Source organism: Crotalus tigris, unplaced genomic scaffold, assembly GCF_016545835.1.
Source record: "Crotalus tigris isolate CLP2741 ecotype Arizona unplaced genomic scaffold, ASM1654583v1 scf7180000017639.5415321, whole genome shotgun sequence".
Taxonomy (NCBI): domain Eukaryota; kingdom Metazoa; phylum Chordata; class Lepidosauria; order Squamata; family Viperidae; genus Crotalus; species Crotalus tigris.
In genome coordinates, this window is record NW_024096532.1 from 2,938,529 (window position 1) to 2,963,070 (window position 24,542).

Below are 24,542 nucleotides of genomic sequence, written 5' to 3' on the forward strand. Positions count from 1 at the left end.
CCAGAGAGCAACTGCAATGCTGATGCGGCCCTCAATGAAATTGAGTTTTACACCCCTGCCTTAGAGAGAAGAATACACATTGAGTCTAATGTCCTTAACATTCATTTATCAGTCTGGATAATGAAATAGTTTTTAGAGTTCATTTTTTTAAATAGCATTTGTTATATCTGAAGTAATTCTGCAAATAGATCTTATAATAGGCAGTTTTGCATTAAGCCTTGTTATGCACTCAATACATATATCACAACATCAAGAAACAGGAAGTTTTAAAAGAGTTTATTTCAATCAAGTAAAAAGTATTATGCACCCCCTCCCCCAACATACACCATTAAAAATACAAACAGACATTTCTGCCTTTACCCCACTTCAGGATACCGGCCTGATCATGGGGCAGGAAATACCCTGAGGCCCCAAATTTCCACACTTGGAGCTGAGAGTAACCTCCATCAACCCTTCCAAATATAGCACCATTAAAAATACAGACAACCCCCTTACCCCCACCCCACCCTCTCCTTCTGCTCAGACCAAACTAATATACACCCAGGGCTGTGTGCACTCAATCACGCTGTACCAATGCCAGATTTGAGTTTGAGTGCGGGTCCTGTTTAACTTCTTCCATCTAACAAGTCCTGGCCCCTTGACACTGGGATGACAGATTTGTAAAGATATAGACCAGCTAGGCTAGATGGGGCACACTAATCAATTTTTCCTATAACATATTGCCCATGGTACAAAAAAGGCCCCAATAATTTATTTTCACAATTCATGTAAATTCAGAGCTTGGTTTATGTTACTTTTTTTTTTTCAGAATACACACACCCCTGAAAATATGCCCCACGTTACCCCTTTGGACTCTCCTCTCTTCTGGATGCTGAAGTTTGGAAAAATCCCCCATTTAAATAAAGAATTGCAAATATGTGGAGAGACGGGGTAGTACAATGGAGCAAATTCCCCACAATCCTAGTTAGTGCATATTATGGACTGAGTGATTTGTTTCTTAATGAAGCAAGTTTGTAATGACCCCACCACAAAAGGCAGGTAGTTGGACTGATATACTGTGGTTAAAACCTGGGGAGGAAAATTATATGCAGGCTTCTACCAAACCACTCCCTGAGGAACCCAGCCAACCAGAGACCTTCCCTAGTGTCCAGGCTACTTATTTTTCCCATCTGTGTGAAAATCAAGGTATCTTAACATACCCTCCTGAGCATAACTTTTATGGAGAAGTGGAATTCAATCTTTCTTTTGAAATGGGGATACAGTGGCTCCACTTCAAAAGCATTTTTGAAAAGTCTTATAAAAGATGGAAGAAGCAATGTAATAAACCATGGTATTATCTGGGAAACAAGCAGAGGCTGGAGCTGAAGAGGCTGATTTTAAAACCTACCCATACAAGATGCTACAACAAAATAAACAACTGGATTTGCTACCACTCCACCTCATGAGAACACGTATGTTTTTTTTAAATCTGAAAGTGTGAAAGTGGAAGAAGAAAAGACAGGACTTAACGGACACTGGACTGAAAGAAGACTGAAGTCAGAGATGCAAGAATGCCTTGATGCTTCCCTTCCCAAGCAAGGTAGCACAAACCATAAACCCACCAGGAAAGATGGAGAAAAGAGAGGCACGGGAAGGTGAAACCTCAGCCCCAGCCTGTCTTTTCACAGAGAGTGTACAGTATCCTGACTAGCAATATCCACCCTTCCCACCCCTGACCTTTCCCCACACAAAACCCTTGACCATCTTGCCCTCTTTGTTCCTCTCTCCCCTCCCCCCATTACCATCACTATCTAAAGGCTGTGCCACTAGTCTCCAACTATTAACTAACATGGAACATCCATAAGTGGAAAGTAGCAAACAAGAAAGCAAGTCTGGGCGCCCGTGTTAATAGGAGCCACAAACTCAGAAAAACCACTAAAACCTCTACTTCTTTTTAGTACGTACATCTATGCTGTGCAGAAAATGCACATCTTGTAGAAGTCTCTTTAAAATTCAAAAACTAATGAGACATCATCTCACATTTAGGTCAAAACTATTCTCATAGACACTCACATATAGGCATTAATAGTAGAATCATACATAGCAAACCCCACATTCTGTGACACAACCAACAATGTGCAATTAATAAGAAATCAATGGAATAATTATTATGAAATATAAAATGATTACTAATGTACAGAACTTTGGAGAAAGAAAAAAGTGCCTTATTTAAATTTTCACACATATAAAGCAAGCTTACAGAACAGGAAAAGATGTACAACGTCTCAATTATTTTAGTGAGCAATGTGATACACATAGTCCTTGACTTACGACCATTTGTTCAGCAACCATTCAAGGTTACAACGAAGTGGAACATAGGGACTTATGATCCATGCCCAAAGTTACAGCCATTGCATGCCCCCATAATCAAACTTCAGGTGGTTAGCAGCCTGCCCACACCTACCACCACAGGGGCACTTCAACTCCTTCCACTGTCTATACCCCCCCAATTCCCATTTGGCCCCCTGCTACCCTGTGCTCTGCTGTCCCAGTTGACTTTATTTTTTCTCTCTCTCTCCACTACTGACAATGTATGCCTGGTCTGGGGCCAGCTTTGTGCTCAGGAAAAGGACAAAGCAGCTTAAAAGGGATATTTTGGTGGGCCACAGCACACCAAAGCGCCCCTTTGCACCATGTTCTGGGATGTATGGGGCTGGCTTTCTGCTGTGTAAAAGAAAAAATGCGAAGCAGCCCCTTTCAGCAGCTACTTCATACTTTTTCCCTTTTATAGCACAAAGCCAGCCCCGTTTGGCTCAGGAACACAGCGCATTTGGCATACTGCAGCTCTGGAATGGACTTGGTTCCCTTTTTTCCCCCACCTTGAAGACAGTCCCAGATCAGCCCAATAGCCAGGGTGGGTAAGCAAAGGAAGCAAGAAGATGGCGGCAAAGGTCAGCTGGGGCAGTGGGGGTCTCAGAGTGCAGGATGGCGAGGGCAACTGGAATGGGAGCAGGGTACAGGACAGCCCAAAGTGCAGAGATTGGAAGGAGGGCGGGGAGGAAGAGCTAAGCAGGTTGGTGGAATTTACCTTATTGAGGCTCAGGTCTGGCAGGGACAAATCCTGGGGTGGGCCTTTGAGTAATGACCAGTAAAATTTGCTTAACAGCAGCAACAAGAATCACCAAGATTGCAGTCACTGAGTAATGTGGTCACATTACATCACTTTATGACTGCATCACTCAGCGATCAAAATTCTAGTCTCAATTATGGTCATAAATTGAGGACCACCTTTATTAAGCTCACTAACATTTTTTAAACTATCTTTTTTCATATAAATCCATGGGAGCAAAAGGAAGAATGTCCATAGACAATGGTAATTCTGGACAATATGAATCACCCATAGGTAAATACTCAAATGGTTACCAAAATATGCTATTGTTATGCCTTTCCAATCAATTTGTGGAAAACTGTTCTATTGTCTCTGTATCTGTATTGTTTCTGTGATATTTTTACATAAGTATGCGTTGTCTATGGTTATTCTTAAGATTTCGTTCTCAGGACAGGTTGAACAGCATCAGCTCGTCCTTTCTCTTCAAAGCTAATAGCTATAAACTACTTACAAAATTACAGTGGTTTCCCAGGAATCAGCACCTGTTTTGCAGAGCAATGAAAAACCCACAATTGCAATACATTATGTATGTCAGTCCAAAAATGCATGCCAGACAAACTAGTTGCTACTCTAAAAGCTCTAAAATTCAGATTTTCCAACTTCAGAGATCAAAGAACCTTGGCTGGACAAGCTTCTCTAACACTAACTGCACCAAACTACAATACCAAACAAACAGAAAAGGAATGAGTTGGAAAAGGAACACCAGACTGTTCTAAGACTCTTGGATATGTATCCAAAGTCAACACCACAAAGGATTCCACAAAATTTTAAAACAAAGCAAGCACTTAAAGGAAAAGCTTGAATTGCAACATTTCACCCATTCAATTGCCACCATCTCTCCCCATATACCTTGCATTCAGATTTCTAACACCAGAATGTGCCCTACCTGTTCAAAGTCCTGTCATGGTAAACTGAGTGGGAGAAATATACAGCAAATCCACTTACCATGTGTGACTTTGAACTGAGTTAGGCCACATTAAACCGAGTAGAACTTTTATCCTGCTCATCAGCCTCTTACAAAATGAAGCCCCTTTATCACAATGCCCCTGAGCCAAGCAGCTCAACTTTATCAAATATAAAACACCTGAATATTTAAAGTTCATTAAGATTCTAAAAAGGCCCAGTAGACACCTGTTTAAAACTCTAGCTGGGAGAAGAAATAAGTCACGCAAAATAACTAATATAAAAGTAGCTTCCAAAACTAGAAAATTAGATGTCTTGTAACAATAGGCATCCGAACAGTGAGACGGCAAAAGAAGAGGAGCAAGAACAATTTAATCCCCCATATAAGGCTGTTTAGCAAAAAAACAGCCTTCAGGCTAAATGGACTGAACTGTTTAGGCTGCATGCCAATGTGCACTTCTGGTTGCTGGTTTTCTCGCAATAAGTTTTAAAGAGACTTCCCTGATTAGATGCTGGTTTTCTTTTCTCCACAAGTCACTTCACCAATTCTGCCTCACTCTGTAGGGACAATAAATGCCAAAATACCATGTCCATCTGTCAAGCAGTCTATAATTACAGTGCATAAACCAGAGCATGGAGATATCGAGTAGAGAGGTGAAAGGACTCGGTGGGAGAGAAAGTAGAGTTCAAAGAAAAGACCAGGAGGCAATCCATGCAGTCTACTATATGGCTTAAGTTTCAAGACTATACAGTAAAGTTTGGCAAAGTAGTGGAGAACAATTCTTTTAAAGGAATCGTGAGGATGTGATAAAGGAAGTACTCTGGAAAGATAACTGAAATATCAATTTCAATGGAAAAAAGTAGGAGTGGAACACAAGGCGTTTTTAGCACAGGCAGCCTTGTGCCCACTGGGGACATTACTTCAGAAGAGATGTTATCAACCCACACAAGGTGATGGGGAGAAGGGCACAACAAAAAGATGGATAATTTCAGGCAAATTCTGGTAGATGGTTTTCATGGGTAAATTCAGTTAAGAAGCTAAAGTCTCGTTTTCAGTCACAGGAGTTCAGCCAGATCAGGACATCTCCTCGCAGGAGCTTGCAGCTACCTCAAGGTTGATGGAACCATGGCTCACTACCAGTCGAAGCCGTTTGGGTGGCACAAAAGGGGGAAAGGAAACCATCCGCTTAGGAAGATGCTGTTCCTCGGCTTGTTCCTTCTCCACGTTGTCTGAAGGGAGCTGCTGCCAGCACTGCTTGCCTCCAAAAAGTGGGCCTTCCAGGCGGACGTGAGCATACTGGGAAAGCTTGGGGTCTACCATTGGTAATGACAACTGAGATTGGGGCAAAACGTGAGCTTGGCACTGAGCCATGCTTCTTGTTCTGCACAAAAACTGACTGGATGAAAGAGAACCTGAAGAATCAAAGGGGACTAGCTTTCCTGAATGGAGAACCCCAGATCCTGATTCATGGGTTTCTTTAACATCAGCATGACTTTCCTCCATATCCTTTGAATCATATTCCTCGGTCCCCTGGCTAAACTCCTCGTTAGTGTTAGAAAGTTTTTCTTCTTTAATGTCACACGCTACTTCCCTATGAAACCTTGCCCAGTCCAAGGGAATTCTCTTCCCGAGATTCACTACCAGGCTGCCCTGATTGGCCACGCCCGGGCTTTCAGGGCCATTGTGCATCTTTGTAAGAGAGCAGTCTTGCTGCGTCTCAGGGTGGCAATTCTTGTTTATCAAAGACTGCCTGAGGTGCAATACAGGCAACAGAGGAGGAGGACAAGGAAGCAGACACACCAGAGGCTGCTTACGGAGTTTGCATCCACGTGCTCTGCAGGCCAAGCAGTTGTGCAATGGGATGTGTAAAGGCTTCAGCATCTTAAGGTACCAGCGAGTGGTATATCTGTGTACAGCACCTAGAAAAGGAAAAGAGACGATCAATTATAAGAATGTCCCTCCTCTTTCCAGTTTCATCTTATTTAATACAGCTGCCGTATCTTCACTACACAATAGGCAATTTCCATTTCTCCCTGGATTTTCCAAGGGCTTTAAGAAGATGAATTGAGCATATGACCACTTCAGCACCCAACCCTGACATTCCATAATCCTATAAACTCTTTCTTTGAACATGTAAATATTTGACTCTTAAAATAGGTCTGGCATACCAGTAGGTAACCTCACTGTGCTTGTCAGCAGTCCCACAGAGAAGCTGCGCATTATCCTGAAATCACACAGTATGCTCAAGATCCCAGAAAACATTAAGGAGTCAGGAACAGAGTAGTATATCTTTCCCACTTGGAAGCCAAATATCTGAACATTGCTTACATTTCCCAATGCAGGAACTATAATATTAGGTTACCCAATTAGTTCTGCCAGGCTTTAATCTAATACTGCAGCTAGAATAGTTTTTGAGTATCCATTTTAATAAAGAAGAAATTACTACTTTATTTTTGCTACCACAAAAGAAGTTAGAGATAACTATTGCTGTGGAACCCTGGGGCTGACAGGGCTGTAACAGAGTCCTCATTCTAATGGATATTATGATGTTACAGGGGAAAATGCAAACCATATTGCCCTGCACAGCACTATGATGCACAAAATCCATTCCAGTTAAGTATTTTTGCATATCTCACCATGTAATTGTGATTTCCTGCGCCGGGCTTTGTGTCCTGCTTTCACATTACGTTGAGCATGTTTGCAAGACTGCTTTTTCCACCTCTGCAGACGGCCATCTGTCTCTCTCAGTAGGTATTTCTCATTGACTGAGGTAGCTACCAATGGTGTCTGATTCAGAAGGCGAAAAGCTCCTTCCCCCTTCCTAAGAAAAAAATTGAGAATAAGAGGCAGTATCAGGAGCAGCCCAGCATTAATCAAAAAGAGTGTTGTTTACTCAAAATATTTATACATCCTTTTCTACCCTTGGAGAAAACAAACTCCAGGGCACTTACCAAATGCATGCAAAATTAAGACACGATAAACTTAACACTAAGGATGTTCCACTGTTGAACTCTGTGTCAGAACAGTTATAACTTCCCTCTTTCTAGCTTTTAGATGTTATCATTGATCTTTCCAGGGCTCTTGTGATAATAGAAGACAAATACTGCCCCTCCCCTTTCAAAATCCTAGGCTCGCTAGCAACCATCCCTTGAGAACTAAGGCTTGTTTACACCTGGGCATTAAGCAGTCTGCACTTCTTGCCAGGAATGATTGCCGAAAACACTTGAAGATGGGGACAAGAATTAATGGAGATTATCATTTGGTTTCCTTTCCTGCAACTGTTTCTCAGAAACTCAGAAATCCCACTCCCAACCAGCTCCCAACATTTGAGATTGCGCTCCCTTCCATTTTCACCTTTCACAAGTGTGGCATTCGCATAATTCATTGTTCTCCCCAAAGAAGCCGTCGCCATAGAAGCATGTGATCTCATCATCTGGCTCAATGTCCCGCAGCACCTTGACACAAGCCGTGTTCCCATCCATTGGGACAAACTGCAGCGCAAACAATGGGTTAGGGGTAGAAAAAGCAGGAAAGAAAGGCTAGCCAGGAAAGAAAGAGAAGAAGCAGATCCAAGAAACTCCCAGGGGAGAGGGAGAATGAAGCAGTCTCCTCTTCCCCTTCAGAAAGCCCACGTTTCACATCAATTCTTTCTCAAAGCTATTTGTTCAGACTTCTTACGCCTTTGTGGAACAATTTTGCAAAACAGGGTATCAAAGAGAATTTGATTTCTTCTGATCCTAAACAATAGAAAACTCTATCATATTTCCAGTTTCCAAGACGGGGAAAAAAGTCTTGTACCTCCAGTGAAAAATGAGAAGATTAATGAGGTAAAGTTCCTAGGATTACAAAGAGATACTTTTCTACCTCAGGCAATCAAAACTCCTCCTAAGTGTTTTCCAGACACTACTACAGTATATTGTGCTCCTGGTCTATTTCAACCTCTCCCGAAATATATTCCCACTCGTTCCTATTCACTCTAGTCAGTAATACATTTAGGCCTCATCCCAAGTTCAGAGTCTCGTATCCTAACGAATAGCATCCTGTGCCCCAACAATAAGTCAACACAGCTTACCTTACAGTTTGGTCTGCAGTCTGATTAGTTGCACAGTGAGCAGGAATTACATTTTGGAGGGGAACAATAAGAAGAAAAGGGGAGATTTTAAAAAAGAGCTAAACATGAATTACAAGTATTCCTTCTTAGCAGAAGCTGCAGCAGAGAAAACTTGCTCATTTTTTCAACAGGACATTTTGCTTTATCTAGAAGCATTTACAAATCTGAATCAATTGAGTAGGTGCAATGCAAATTATGGAAATCCAGCCGAAGAAAAGTATTGCATTTGGATTAAATCCTCACTGTTTTCCACGTTATGAACTCAAGGCGGCATATTTGACATTTGTACAAGTACATTAGCATATCAAACCCCTCTCACTCAATAAAGTGCAAAACAATTGTGCCTTATGTCTTATACCTTTAATGAAAATTTTAAAATACTGAAAGGAAGTAAGTTTTTCTATGAGTTCTGTGGCCGAATAAGGAGAAGCTTTTAAGAAAGTTCAATTTATTATTGCCTTTTGCAGTTAAATTCTGAACCCTAAGTCTATCAGATAATCCCTTGGTCTGGCATCTCCCACCCGTAAGATTAGCTAAAATGGGTCCAAATGTCTCCTCTAAATGTTGGAAATGTAAATTGGCAAAAGGGACATACTATCATATGTGGTGGGAGTGCCCACGAGCCCGTGACTTTTGGAATAAGATTAAAAAATGTCTGGAAGAAATATTAAAGTTAGTGGTAGAGTTAAGACCAGAACTCTTTTTACTAGGCATAACCATGCAGAAATACAACAAAGGAGTGTTTTATTTGATGTTACACATTCTCACGGCTGCTAGATTGGTGTATGCTCAAAACTGGAGGAATAAAGGAATCCCAACAGAAGAAGAGATTATATATAAAATTTTATCGTGTGCTGAAATGGATAGGCTTACAATGGAAATGAAGGATAAGACAGAATCAGACTATTTCGAGATCTGGGACAAATTTTATCACTGGTGTGAATCAAGGAGAACTGCTCGGGTTTTAAATTAGCGTTAAGATAGAATTATATATAACTGTATATATAACTGCATTGTATAGAAAAATATGTTTATATAGAGATCAAGAACTATGTATTAATTACATGTATCAAGAGGAACAAATTGTTAGGAATATTTATTTTGGAATGTCATGTTATGTCCATCTTTGTTTTTAACTGTACTATAAATAAAAAACTTTTTATTAAAAAAAAGATAATCCCTTGGTCATTTCAAAACCTTACTCATGCAGCATTTCAAGCAATTAACTAAGGAAGCTTTCTTAACAGACTATTGCCTCACCAATAGGTTGTAAACAAACATCTCCCATTTTGGCTATCTAAAAATATGAAAAATAAATAAATAAATAATAAATTTAAAACAGCTTATTATTCTTAATGTCTTTTTATGCCTAATCTTTAAATGAATGAGACACAAGTTTAAGATTAAATTTTTAGAGAATTTGGTTCCAGCTTCAAAAAAAAGTAAATAGTCCTCTATTCAACATAAAACATAACATCCTGACTAGATTTTCAAATGCATTTAGGATAAGAAGTTCCTTAGACACTGCAAACTAATTTTTCATCAACCCTTTCACAATCAAAATTATATCAAATTCTCAATTTCTACAACAGTATTCACATGATTAAATATCCCTCACTATGAAAGCTGACACAAGAAACAGCACCAAGCAACTTTAATCTATAGGCCATCTATATTGATAGTTAGCAGCCACATTTCTCCCAGTTACTAAAATAATCACAATTCTTGGGAAATACTTAATTTAGAAAATAACCATGAGATAACTTGCACAGGTGCACATACAGAGTGACGTGACTAGGCCACTGACTACAAAGAAACTGCTTCTGTCCAGTCATTAACTGGGCAGATAATTAGGGGCATCTGTATTTCTTTGGAACAAAATTGTCCTTCTTTAAGCCTCAATGCCTTTAAATTTCAGCAATTCTACCAAAGAAATGATTCATTGCAACCACAATGCCTTTTTTCTTTTCCTTTTACTAAAATATAAATATATCTCAAGAGAAACCATGTTAGTAGGAACAATTCATCTATAGGTTATCCAATGATAATGATTGTTATAATAAAATATGCTTTAGCATTATTACCAAGTCAATCATATTAACTAGGAAAATATATTCATTTTCCTAAGAGAAAACTGAAACAGTATATAGACATCAAGATAAAAAAAAATTAAATTTTGTCAATGAAAAACACTGCAAGTTTTGGCAACCCAATTAAGTTGTTAAGTGTAGAGTGTTGTCTGTCTTTGTGTCAGAAGCACCTACAAAGCTAACTGAAATGAGATGATTAATTCTTAATACTGTAATTAGGATCATGCAGCAATTCAGATTTGAAGGGGAAAATGTGATTTGGAGATCTGGGGACACTCACACAGTTCCTGTGGCAATTCTGTAAAGAGGTTGTGTCTTTCCCTCATTTCACACAGTAGCCCAAGAAAAGCCACACTGGATTTAAAGAAACGTCAACAAGTCTAATGAGCACTCCCATGTGAGCTCTGAATAATATATTCTCAACTGAATCCTAATTGCTGTACCACCCCATTAATGACAACTGCATATTTGCTACATACCAGTCATCACTACTGTTTAGTTCTGATATATCCCTATTGGTAACTATAGAAAGTTCAATTTCCCAAATAACTGACTAGAATATCTAGACTATTGACTGGAATATCTCTGATCTGGGATAGATAGCTATCTTACTTCTCCTCATCAGTTAGTCTAAGTTATAAGACCGGTTATATAAAACTTACCATTATCATTTTCATTGCAATTTAAACAGTTTGAGGCAACTACCTCTCTAACTTGCACCTGAAAGCTTCCACCTACCATGATTAATGAAGGCTGCAGGCCCTAGCCAAAGTTGGGCACACTGTTTCCGAGTGGAGTACATGATGCTGAAGTCATTTTCACCTGCTCGGAGAAGGCTCTCGTCGGGTTCTGTCAGTTCTGCAATGTAGCCCTCTAAAAGCTCCAGTTTATCATTCTTTCTCCTTATGGGAGAGGAAAAAAATAACCTTACCTATCCAGAGGATTATGCTGCTGTAATCTTAAATAAAACATTCAAGAGCAAATGCATGGTTACTTTATTATCCATTTCTTTGCATGCTGGTTGGTATAATCCAGCGTGCAAGTTAACAATTTTGCCACATGGGGAAGCAGTAGTAGTATGAACTTACCATGACTTTGTAGACACTACCTGGGCTCCATTTATTTCTAAGGAATATCGACTACAGCGTCTGATGGCAAAACCACTCTCAGGAAGGAAAATGCGAAGGTACCGAAAAATCTGGGGTGGGTGTGGGGGGAGAGGGAAGAGAGGAAGGAATATTAGATACATTTGCTGCCTTGAGTTGTTTATAAAAAAATAATAAAGGTGCGATATAAATAAAATAAAATCACTGCAAGGGAGTTAATTGAAAGAATCAGTGGAGAACTAAGTCAGAGACAATGCTCATATCACTTCTATGAATATGTTTACTCTCTTCCCATATAAAATGTATCTCACTATAGTTGTAAACAATTTTCTTTCTATCAAGCTCACATTCACATAAGTTGAAGATGCTTAAAAACATCAAAGCTAAAAAAGATAAAAAAGAAGAAAATGATACTTCTTGGTCCTTTCATCCACAGCCAGCCTTTGTGGATCTTCACTGCCAGCTTGTGTTACAAGTAACGGTCAAGTTAAAAAAAAAAAAAGGTTATAGCCTAATAATTTTATGTCACTTAATTACAAAGTTCATGTAGGCTGTTTGTGGCCAGAGCACTAATACATTTAATTTGGGCTAGAGAAAAGGAAGGCATAGACTAGGTTAGGATAAGTACTTTTTTCTAACTTCCATACATTATTAGAATATGCCCCATGATTCACTTTTAATAATAAATAACATGTTATGGAACAGCTTTTCCAAACCTGATCGTTTGAGATGGTATTAAACTAAACTCCTACCACCCTAACTGCCATGCTGACTAGGATAAGACCCACAATGTAATAATCCAAAAGAAACGGGATTGGGATAAAAAAGTCTCTATAAATAACTTTTTCAAATTTCAACATGCTCTCCAGCCACTAAAAGGTAAAAACCAGGATTGTACATGACTCTTGAAGGCAGCTTCCTGCTGATGGCTCCGGTTTGCAAAATACTGGCAGGCCCAGCCACCCTGCATCAAGGCTTGATATGCTGCTTCTAGGTCCTTGCGCTTCCGGAAAGCTTCTACTGCCTCCCGTAAATGGTGCTTCCTCCTGATGGCTGGGAGTGGGCTATAAAAATAAAAGAGGAAGAATTTCTTTTGTAACATATTTGTTTCCTCCTTTCAGGTAGTCTTTGACTTACGACCATTAGTTCAGTAACCTTTCAAAATTACAACGGTGCTAAATGGACAAGTTATGGTTGTTGCACCCCTGCAATCATGTGTTCAAAATTCAGGTGCCTGGCAGCCTATTTGCACTAGCAATCACAGGGGTGCTGCAACTCCCCTCATTCACCTATCTCTCCCATCTCAGCTGCGCAACAGTGCTTGCTATAGCACAGGAGGCCTCTGCCAGATACATAGCCCATCAACAATCAACATTCTGGTCCCAATTGTGGTAAGTCAAGGACTACCTATACCAGGGGTAGGCAACCTTGGCTCTTTTATGATTCGTGGACTTCAACTCCCAGAATTCCTGAGCCAGCTGACCTATGCTCTCTATCCTCAGCACTTAATATCCAAAGATATAAAAATCTATCTATCTATCTATCTATCTATCTATCTATCTATCTATCTATCTATCTATCTATTATCTATCTATCTATCTATCTATCTATCTATCTATCTATCTATCTATCTATCTATCTGTCTATCTATCCATTCCCACTTTACAATCTTAATTTTCAGACTTATTCCATCTCCATTCCTATTTCTTACCTTACATTCATTTTATGAGTCCTAAAGCCAAGGTAAGAGTCAAGAATTAGCGTTGTGGCAAGATCATCATTTTCACATAGTTCTTTTGCAGTTAACCGAGTGGAGCCCATCTTCTTTCTAGAACCATACTGTTCTCAACTCTGCTAGCCACAAGAGAGAAGCAAGACAAACAATTAAAGTGAAATACACAGAGAAGTGGGGAATCTGAATGAAAACTCCAATAAAAGCAGGACTATCAGACATTAAAATAAGATTCCCTATGACCTATGACCTCTACCATAATTTAACTTGCTATTTGCACATACACTGAGATTTCTTTTTTCAAGAAAGTCAACCTTTATTAGAATGGTTTTAATAAACTAAAATTAATTTAAAAACTAAAAAAATAGCATTTTGCCACATTTGCTCAAATTGTTTGTACTATGTTGATGTTTCCATTGTGTGTTGCAATTTTTATAACTAAAGTATGCCAAGAAACACAGTTTTTATACCTGTAGGTTAATCAGTAACTGAATTGATAAACAAAAATTATTTCATTATGCTTTATATTTTATGTAACTTTTTAATATTGTGACAAATCTCCTAGTGCCACTTTATTAAGCCTGAGGCTCATGTAACTTTCATTTGATCTGATCTGATCAACAAAACAAAATTCTCCATGGCCAGGGGAAGAGGAAACATAATACGAAATATTATCTTAGAAAAATGTTTTTAAATCATAATATATAACTCAAAACATGAAATACAAATATTTTTATGGAGGAATCTAGACTCTAAAACAGTGGTGGCGAACCTATGGCACGCATGCCAGAGGCGGCACTCAGAGCCCTCTCTGTGGGCACGCGCGCTATTGCCCCAGCAGAGTTCACCAGAGTAGCGAGCACATGGCATTTGGAAGCAACAGGGCAGGAAGTGAACGAGCAAGTGGCGGTGGCCTCCTGGGGATACCCCGGAGATGGCAAGGGACTGGCCCTGGCCACACTCACCCAGTCTACTGTGACCACTGCAGCCACGCCCACCCAGTGGGCCACACACCCCATGCCCCCACTGAGGGCACCACAATGCTGATGCAGCCCTGGCACTTTGCAATAAATAAGTGGGTTTTGGGTTGCAGCTTGGGCACTCAGTCTCTAAAAGGCTCGCCATCACTGCTCTAAAACCTTAAATAATTCTTCCTGTTCTATCTTCCTCAAATCGATGCCCTCCATAACAGGAGTTAAAATCCACCTAGAGGGAATATTTGGAATAGATACCCAGCAGGTGGCAGCATCTGACTAACTTTTGTGACGCTCACAAGACAAGCAGGAGTTGGACCTGGTTAACCTTAGATAGAAGATGTTTACATCCCTGAGATGTAAACTAGATTGGGATGTCAAAGCAACATTGTAAAGAAATGGCAAACCACTTGCATCACCAAAAGATGAATTTGACCAAAGAGACTACATTTTAAAATACAGAAACATTCAACATCTGTTTCTTGAATTCTAGCCTCCTTTTAGTTCTGGAGATACCGGAACTAGAAATATTCCAAACCTACTGATGCCTAGTCTCCTCATTGTTCATGCATTTTTCACTTCTCTCTCGAAACAGTTGTGACACAGATATATAAGACAATAGCTTAGGACCAAAACTTAATACTTTATTAATATTATCATTAGCAGTTTATGTTGTACTATAAACTGTATAATTCATGAATATATATGCCTGAAAATAAAACATTCCAGAAATTTCAGGATTTCTCCCCTGTATCATATATGTTTCTATGAGAAGGAGCAGAGAAATAAATATGTAATTTTTTTCTCTCCAGGATGTCAAAATGTCCAAAGAATTTAAATTTCTAATTTGGTCCCAATCTGTTAAAAAATTCTCTCTCCACTACTTCTTTAAACCTTCCAAAACCTTTTACACCACCTACTCAAAAAACTCACTCTATCACCCCCTACAAATGATATTTCTACATAGTTCACTGCTTAACAGTGAATATTTAATGCCAAGAAACCCTATAAAATGAAAACCCAATCCCACTCCAAAAATCAAGTACATTAGGCCCTCTTCAACAGTAATCCTCAAATATTAATTGGTTTACCAAGCAGGTTCATTTGGTGCTTGCTATCCCAAAGTTGTTGATTTCAATAGACTGAATGTTCCCCTATCTTCACTGAGAGATGAAAAAAACATAATAGAAACTGCATTGCTGTTTCTCAGATTCATCAAATCCATATCAAGGACTTTCTTGGTAAAAGAAATGGACCTCCTTTACCATTCTTCCCCCAGATGGCTAGAATTACTGGTTTGCGAATACTTATTCTTCAAGAGTTGAGGCCAGAATAGTGCCAGCAGAACCATTTATCCATTAGAATAAGAGATAATGCTGCAAATTGACTCTAGATTCATATAAAAATATGAGAATTCCTCTTGTCTCCTGATAGCAGTTTGCACATACCAGATAGCTGAGCCAAATACTATGTATGTGTTCAACTATTTATCCACTCATTCAGGCCTATACATTGCTTTAGTCATAGACTCTAAGCTTACATTTCCAACGAAATGTATTAAAGTGTTACAGCATCCTGGGTAGTATACCATCATCTCAGTGGTAGGATTCAAATATGTGAACAACTGGTTCTCTGTGTGGATGCCGCTTCCGGAAGTCCATTCTGGGCCTGGGCAACAAAAAATTAGCTACCGGTTCTGCCGAAGAGGTGCGAACTGGCTAAATCCCACCACTACATCACCTCTTTCAAGGCAGGCAGAACCACCCCTTTTCTCAAGGATGTATTCATTACTTCTCTGATCCAGTTTCTATCAGCTCCTTAGAGGCCTTCACCAATCAGGAAAAGGAAGGATCCAATCAACAAGTGGCAAAGCTAATATCACTAGTACCCTAGCCATTTCCTCAGAGCTAACAGAATCAAACTCATCCCAGATAATTTTGCAAGACCCCTATTTCTTGCAATAGACTTGCCCGTTCGGCTTCTAACTGAATCAAAAGCAATTTATATTCCAGATATCCTTCAAATGTCTTCACTCTTTTTAGTCTATATTCCTGGTAGGATTCTTATTATGAAAACAGTATCTTCAAGTTTTGCAAGAGAACATCAACTGCTCAGTTAGGAGAATCATGATACTGTGAAAACTATACTGGGATATCAAGTCAACATTCTTGTCAAGCCTTTAATTAACCAACTCCCTGAGCAGTTGTGTAGTACCAGCAAGTCTTACTGGATTACAGCAAGATATACTGTAAATCAGGGATTGCCAACTGGGGGTGTGAGACGATATTCTAAAGGGTGCAAAAACTTGGGTTTTCAAAATTATGGTTTATATGCATAATTCATTGCCGTTATTTTGAACTTTTATAAGGGGTACGAGAAAATGTTGGGAGCCACTGCTATAAATGTAAATCAGTTAATGGAGGTTTTTTGGCTGTAATATAGAAGTAAGTTGCTACTGCCTTCTTTCGTTTGCAACTTCTCAGACTATCCTATTGCTATAGTTTCTATTCAAATACTAGCCAATCCCAATTATACCTATCTTCCAAGCCCAGCCAGGTGTTGCCTCCTACTTAGCCATATGGCTAAGAAGGCCAAAGTAATAATTTGAAGTGAGAGAATAACTATACTCACCTGAAATGAATACCTATGGTTAACTCAGGCATGTCAAACTGCCGGTCCGCGGGCTGGATGCGTCATGCCGAAACTGCACCCATCCCATTGCCTGCAATGGAGAAAAATCTTGATACGTCACGCGACGTCACGTGACATTGCGAATTTAACATGCCTGGGTTAACTGAACCACAATTTATTCAGCCTAGTTCTCTGATTTAACATGACACACTGAACCACAAACAGAATATTTTTAGCCTAGCATGTTGGGCAGAGCCAATGTATGCGATTAGTTCATGGTTTAATTATGCTGTATGAAACGATAAAAGAATATTCTGGCACAGATGAGATAAAAAACAGAATTCATGTAGTTTAAAAAGTCAGGAATTTGGGGCCTGAATGCAGAGAAAATAGTCTTACAAATTATCCAGACCTATGCCTATTTTAAGGTAGAGTTGTTGAAACTTTTTACTTCTTCGCTACATATAGTAAGTACTAAGCATTTCTCAAAAGTCTTTTTCAAAAGAGATAGGGTGTTAATTAAAAATTGTTCTACTCTATTTGTAGGGAGCTCAAGTCTATTTACATGCAAATTCCTGTTTCATAATCTGGGCCAGAGAATTTCCTGGCTTTAGTTTTCTGAATTATAACAGGCTGCAGTTTCTTACTTTTCTTCTCCCAATTCCCAGCAATGCCATAAGAAGAAAAAAGCAGTTAGTCATCAGGAGGGCAGAATTTCTTGGGAATGGTTATATTAGCATTATATAATTTAAATAAATTAGCATTTATATGAGTAGATAAAAAGCAATATTTCCTAACCTCGCACTTTTCAGATGTAATAATTAGATTAAAATTTGTAGAAACAAGTATGACAAACTATAACCCTACGATTCTTCTGACTGCTACTGCGGAACCCCTGTGGGAATATTTGTTACCATATGAGATACAAAGCTTGAAACTGCACGTCTTACAGTAAGCTTAACATAGTTTTTAAAAAACAAACATCTTTAAAAACCAAAGAAAAATAGATCCACACAATTTGCATCATTGTTTTGTTCATCATGTCGTAGGATTCACTCAAAAGATTAAATGCAGCTCTATGCCACCAAACATTGCTCAATGCACATCAGGAAGTGAAACTATGCCACCCCATTGCACCTCAGGAAGGCATCAGGTTGGGGCAAAGAATACAGAGTCAAGACATTTGCTATTTCCCAATATATGATTCTGTCAACCTATTTTTCAAAATTGTTTCAAATCCTCTTCAGTCCTCTTATTTAGCTTGTCTATCACACATTAACCAAATCAGAGTTTATTGGGTAAACTATATTTGGTTCCATTCATACGTCATACTAAACAGCAAATAGAGATACCGCATTATGGCTATTTGCACTGTATAAACAAAATTACTGAGATATCTTTCTTAACAGTATATTCACATTATTAATTTTGTTTATAAAATAAGATGCACTACCATACAGTTACTGGATAAAACATATTATTTCAGGCTGCTATGAAGGGGAAAGCATTATGATTCCATACACCTGAGTCCTTTTCAGAAGTAGACATCAAAGCCAGTGATAACTGTACACATATCAAAAAGAAAATTCTAGAAAAAAGAATTACTGGTAAGCAAGAAAGTGCCAATAGAAGAGAATTATTTATAGCTGAATGTTGGGCTGTGGGGACCTTGGTGCTTTCTGAGCTTGGTTATTTTCTTGCAGATATTTCATTATCAAACTAGGTAACAGCAGGGCAGAAGAAAGTTCTGAATATGAAACAATTGGGACGTTTATTCCCATTCCTTAAACAGCCTCCCATGCCAGATTGCTGTGCTAATATTTATGATTTATTCATTGATGAAGATCTAATTCAACTATCTTTGCTTATATTTAATCTATAATTTCATTATTGGGGGGGAAAAACTCTGAAGACCAAAATCAAAAAAACAGACGCTTGCCCTTTAAAGTGTTCTATAACTATCCTAACCATCAAAAGGTATAATCACTACCACATAACACATATTGAAGAATCAACACATATCACTTGTTTTTAATACACAATAGTAATTTTAAAAACTTCAAAAAAGCTTTAAAACCTGCCTCAAGTAGCAACTTTGTAGCAGCAGTGTGTGAGACTGTACAGGTGGTCCTCAACTTACAACCATTCATTTAGTGATTGTTACAATGACACTGAAAAAAAGATGTATGACCATTTTTCAAAGTTATGACTGTTGGAGCATCCTCATGGTCACATGATCAAAATTCAGATGCTTGGCAACTGTTCATATTTGCAAACGGGTGCAGTGTCCCAAGGTTATATGATCACCTTTTCTGATCTTCTGACAAGCAAAGTCAATGTGGGAGCCAGATTCATTTAACAACCGGGTTACTAACTTAACAACTGCAGGGATTCATTTAACAACTGTGGCAAGAAAGGTTGTAAAATGGGGCAATACTCACTTAACAAGTGTCTCACTTAGCAACAGGAATTTGAGGCTCAATTGTGATTGTAAGTCGAGGAGTTCCTCTGTGTATAATTGGCAAGCGCTTCAAATTTATTATTACACTGGATTCAGGCTCCAAGTGTAACACAGTTAATTGTGGATAGGAAATTTCTGGAACAACTCTATAAAGGGAAGATATTTAACCCAGAACTAAGAAAGCACAAAGTGAAGAGATGAGAGCACATATTTCCGATGGTCTTAGGCAGGGTTTGTCAACCGCCTTCTCTCCCACTCACCCCTCCGCTCCACCTCACTTGTTTGTGGAAAATATGCTGCTTGGCACCAGTCTGCACGAACTCTACCAAATGTGCCCTGCAGGGCCCGCATGAAGAGCGCAGATGCAGAGCAAGAGACTCATTGTGCAGCAACCGGATTGACTTCTTCTCGTGCACGTAGGTCAGTGAAGGGGAGGCCACCGCAGCACCCAACTACTGCGCCCATCAGCTGGCGACCCCCAAACTTGCGCTTGTCAGCCGGGAGGTCTGGCGATGGCCGCCGGTCTCCTTTGCCACCCCGCCCGTTCATGTCGAGCCCACCGGGGCTTGACAGGGAGAGAGGGAGGGAAGGAGGAAGGGACTCCTCCTTCTCTCCTAAGCTTCAAAGCACGATCGGCTTCCCAAGGGCACCATAATCCTCACAAAAGTGGGGGGGAGAAGCAAAAGGGGCGAGAAAGCTCGTGGCGGGCTCGAAGAAGCACCTGTCAGCATTGGTGACGAGAAATTCCCCATAAACCCAGGGAAGGGGTGGAGAAAAGGAGCCCCCTTTGGGAGGAAACCGCCACCTTCTTCTCCTTGGCTTTGCGCTCTTCTGTTTCTCAGCAGCCGGGCTGCCAAGCCTGTCGGCTGGAACTTCTTTTCCTTCCCTCCCTCTTGGTCTCTTCCTCCTTCCCTCCCTCTCCCATTGTCCCTTCCTTCCTTCCTTCCTTTCCTTCACCTCCCTCTTTGTCCCTTCTTCCCTCCCTCTCTCCCCTTGTCCCTTCCTTCCTTTCCTTCGCCTCCCTCTTTATCCCTCCTTCCCTCCCTCTTTCCCTTTGTCCCTTCCGTCCTTCTTTCCTTCTCTCTTGTCCAGAATCGGGGTGAACCTCTACAGCTGATCCACGCTTTTGCAGAGCAGCCAAGAAGCAGGTCAGCTGTAGCAGCTCTCCTTGGCTCCTGCCCAGCAAACTTGCTCGAGCTTTGCTAGAAAACATGCCACTTGCTAATTGAGCAGAAGCGTGAATCAGCTGTAGCCCGGCACTGATCCTGAGGCTTCTGCTAACTTAGCAAGCGGCTTGTTTTCTGGTGAAGCTGAGCAAGTGATCTGGGTGGAGCTCTCCTCTGCCTCTGGCAGCCTATCCCCTCCTCTTGTCCCTTCCTGGGCACGGGGGGGGGGAGGAAGGAAGGGATGAAGAGGGAGGGAAGGAAGGGACAATGAGAGAGGGAAGGAAGGAACAATGGAAGGGAGGGAGGGAGGGAGGGAGGGAAGGAAGGAACTAAGAAGGAGGTGAAGGAAAGGAAGGAAAGAAGGAAGGGACAATGGGAAGGAGGGAGGGAAGGAGGAAGAGACTAAGGGAGATGAAGGAAAGAAAGAAAAGAAAGGGACAATGGGAAAGAGGGAGGGAAGGAGGAAGAGACTAAGAAGGAGGTGAAGAAAAGGAAAGAAAGAAGGGACAATGGGAGAGAGGGAGGGAAGGAGGAAGAGACTAAGAAGGAGGTGAAGGAAAGGAGGAAGGGACAATGGGAAAGAGGGAGGGAAGAGACTAAGGGAGGTGAAGGAAAGGAAGAAAAGAAGGAAGGAAGGGACAAGGAGAGAGAAGGGAGGGAAGGAAGGCAGGCACCCACCCTAGTCCCATCCCAGAGACCCACAAATTCCCTCCCCCACAGACACTCTGCAACCTGAGTGATCAGCTGGCCACACCTCCTGGCCATTGATCACATGACCCTGGGACACTGTGAATGTCATAAGTATGAATCAGTTGTCAAGCATCCGAATGTAAATCACATGACCCTGGGGATGCTGCAACAATCATAAGTGTGAAAAATGATCATAATTCGCTTTTTCAGTGCTGTTGTAACTTCAAACAATTCACTAAGCGAATTGTTGTAAGTTAAGGACTACCTATACTTTCCCATTTTTTCCTCTCTTTTTTTTGGTCAAGTTTTTGATACCCCCCCCCCGGCCAGCTGGATGGGGGGTTGGGGGTCATCACAACATGAGGAACTGTATTAAAGGGTCGCGGCATTAGGAAGGTTGAGAACCACTGCCTTAAATGAACCCTAAGCCTTTATTTGAAGGGTAGAGAATGGCAACCTGGCTTTGAAGGAGCGCATGAGGGAATGGGGCTTTTTATTCATAGAGGCTATTTAGGGTGAAAGAGGAGAGGAGGGGAGAGGAGGAGCTCTGACCCTGAGAGGAAATGCCCCTTTGCGGGCTTTGTTACCTCAGGATCTGGACTGGAAGAGGAAACGAAGTGCGGGCGGGGAAGGCAGAATGGGGGTTTCTTGGTCCCTTCCCCACAGACAGAGACTGGCCAACTGACAGACGGAGTCGAAGGCACCTGCGCCTGCCCCAGCCTCGCGCAACCCGCACACGACCCCAGGCAGATTTTCTCCGTCTCACCCCCACCCCCCGCAAGACACCCCACCCCCCCTTCTCCTCGCGGGCTTCCACGCGCACCGCGCCTTGGTGTAATCACCCGCGCGCCAGAGAGCCGCGTTCTCCTTCTCCTCCCCCCTCCTCCTCCTCAAGCTCCGGCGTTCCCAAAGGACTTTGCCCCCACACCCTTTCCCCCCCCCTTTTCGTTTTCCCTCCTCCCCTCCTCCCCTTTCTTCCTTTCTTTCTTAACGCAGACCTTCACGAGCGCTCCGTTCTTATTCTCCGCTGTTGGTTCGCCCGCCTCACAACGCGCGAGCGCGCCCACCTCTTCCCCCATACGATTCGCCCTTTCGCATGCCTATCAATTTCCCGGGCCCGTGATCACGGGGTGCCGTTGGCCACGCTCAGCCGTCAATCACAGGCGGCCCCACCTTCTTCCCGTTGTGCCTCCATTGTGCCCCTGAAGAAAAGACAGCCTCCTGGACCGCCCACCCGCATGCTTGGTGATGATTGGTGTAAAGAGACTTCCTTTGGAAAGAGTGTCTCGGTTCGATAGGGTACGTTCGTGTGCTTTGTTTTCTACATCTGCTCACATGAGGGGGTGTAGTCGAAGTTTATTCGACGATAATGATGTCTATTAATTTTGAATCCGCCTTCCGAAGTCGAATGAGGACGCGGCCCCCAGCTTACGTGTCCGACTGGACAAATCTGCTGCCTATCAAATTGTTTACATGTTCCTCCTCCAGTCGCGCCTTATGTGGAACAGCGTCCTGCCTACAGCATGCTTGTTGCGCATATTAGGCACAGAGCAATATTTCCCTATTGGATAATTGAATGTCAAATAAATGGAACCGCCCTCTCTTACAAAGGCTGCAACAGCCCGCCCCCGCTTATCTTCATTGGTCAAACGCAATGCTTATCAATGAGTAAGACATGGCTCCAAAGCTCATTGGATAGTTCAATAAACTTGGAACAAATCATCCTCTTTCTTCACTTCCTGTGGGCGTGCCCTCATCCTTGTTGATAAAAGAGTAGCGTTCTCCTAAGCCTGACATAGTAATCGTTTTGAAGGTGGGAGATCCATTGACCGAGCCTCGCTGCCCTTTCTGTAGATACCGCCATTTGAAATCTCCCGCCATAATGCCGCCATTCTCTATTGGTTCGACTGATCTATCCGCATGCCTTAACATTAAGCAAGTTTACTGGTCAATTCAGCTGTCTATCACTGAGCATTCACACGATTTGGTTCGGCTTACAAAGCCACGCCTATTATGAGGAGAAACCCACAGAAACAGAAAGTTTAGATTTATTCATTAGGTTACTTCAAACTTTTTTGAAGTACTGAAAGTGAACGAAAATCTGACCCTTTCCAAGCTTAACCCTTTCGAAATCCAGTTTTAATTCATTCTAAATATTCTCATTCCATTGGTATAAATTTAAGAGGAGATATTTAATTATGGCCCTGCCTAAATAGCAGCACCTAATCCAGGAGTAGGCAACCTCGGCTCTTTTATGATTCATGGACTTCCAACTCCCAGAATTCCTGAGTCAGCTATGCTATGCTGACTCAGGAATTCTGGGAGTTAAAATCCATGAGTCATAAAAGAGCCGAGGTTGCCTACCCCTGACCTAATCAATCTTGCAGAACAGTTAAATGCTGGCAGATAGGAGGCCACCAAGAATTTCAATGCTAGAATTGGGAGAAGAAGAGAAAAAGAAAATAAACCACTGTGAGGTATACAAGAAATGTATATGTTATAATTTTTCATAATATAGATTAGCTTATATTTTATAAAAACTATTTAGAAACAGTATTTAAAGGTATAATATAGCCAAAGCACAGCCATTTTTAACCTTGCTGTAAGTGATGACATACACAACTTGGGTTGAAGCAGACATTAGTTACATTATATAGATAGGCAAGGGAACAGGGTTGAAACATTTGTATCATCCAGCTTAGACAAACTGGCTCCTATTATGAGCTGAGTTGGTTGAATGTTACAACATGAAAAGGAAAAGATAAAAAGGTAAAACAAAGGGGAAATATTAATTGTACAGCTGCAGTGTCTAATAATTTTACTAGACGGTTGGAAAGCATGTGACCAGACTGAACCTATCAACTGGGTCTGGAAAAGAAGGATATGGCGTATTCTACAGGACAGGGTATAAAGGTTTATGCTGAACTAATTTGGGTGTGATCTCTGGGATTGTATTTGCCAGGATCCACCAGCCTTTGCAAACGCTTCAATAAAACTTGTTTTGTTTTCTAACACCTTTGAAGTGCAATTTATTTCATTCCTAACACCACTGATGTACTGTTTGCAAGAAAACTACATAGACAAGAAGCAATGGATGGAAACTAATCAAGGAGAGAAGCAATGTAGAACTAAGGAGAAATTTCCTGATAGTGAGGACAATCAATGAAACAATTTGTCTCCAGAACTTGTGGATGCTCCAGAAGTGGAGATTTTTAAGAAGAGACTGGAGAATCATTTGTCTGAAATGATGTAGGTTCCCTGCCTGAGCAGGGGTTTGGACCAGAAGGGCTCCAAGATCCTTTCCAGTTCTGTTCTGTTATTCTGAAATGCCAAGTGGCATTAACAATATTTATAAATGACTTGAATGATAGAAAATATGATTATTCAATATGTGAACAGCACAAAAATAGAGTAGTAGCAAACATCTTTTAAAAAAAAAAAAACAAAAAACCCAATATCAAGATTCAGAAGGACTTTGGCAAGTTCAAACAATGGGCAGAAAGTGCCAAGATGAATTTCAATAGGAACA

At 40.9% G+C, this 24,542-nt stretch overlaps 1 protein-coding gene across 3 annotated transcripts; it reads right to left on the bottom strand.

Annotated features, from left to right (window-relative positions):
• Positions 1-260: 260 nt before the first annotated feature.
• Positions 261-22,076, bottom strand: KMT5C (lysine methyltransferase 5C). 3 transcript variants are annotated; one of them, XM_039335159.1, is made up of 10 exons: positions 22,012-22,063; positions 16,697-16,787; positions 13,071-13,210; positions 12,258-12,423; positions 11,342-11,451; positions 10,992-11,155; positions 8,125-8,144; positions 7,407-7,543; positions 6,689-6,873; positions 261-5,971 (listed from the first exon to the last, which is right to left on the bottom strand). In XM_039335159.1, exons 3-10 carry the CDS (start codon positions 13,178-13,180, stop codon positions 5,127-5,129), a joined length of 1,737 nt encoding a protein of 578 aa, XP_039191093.1. In that variant the 5' UTR covers positions 13,181-13,210; positions 16,697-16,787; positions 22,012-22,063; the 3' UTR covers positions 261-5,126. The 3 variants fall into 3 exon arrangements, with proteins under 3 accessions (XP_039191093.1, XP_039191092.1, XP_039191094.1); XM_039335158.1 differs by lacking the exon at positions 16,697-16,787 and having other exon boundaries at positions 22,012-22,076; XM_039335160.1 differs by lacking the exons at positions 16,697-16,787; positions 22,012-22,063 and adding an exon at positions 21,601-21,729.
• Positions 22,077-24,542: the final 2,466 nt, after the last annotated feature.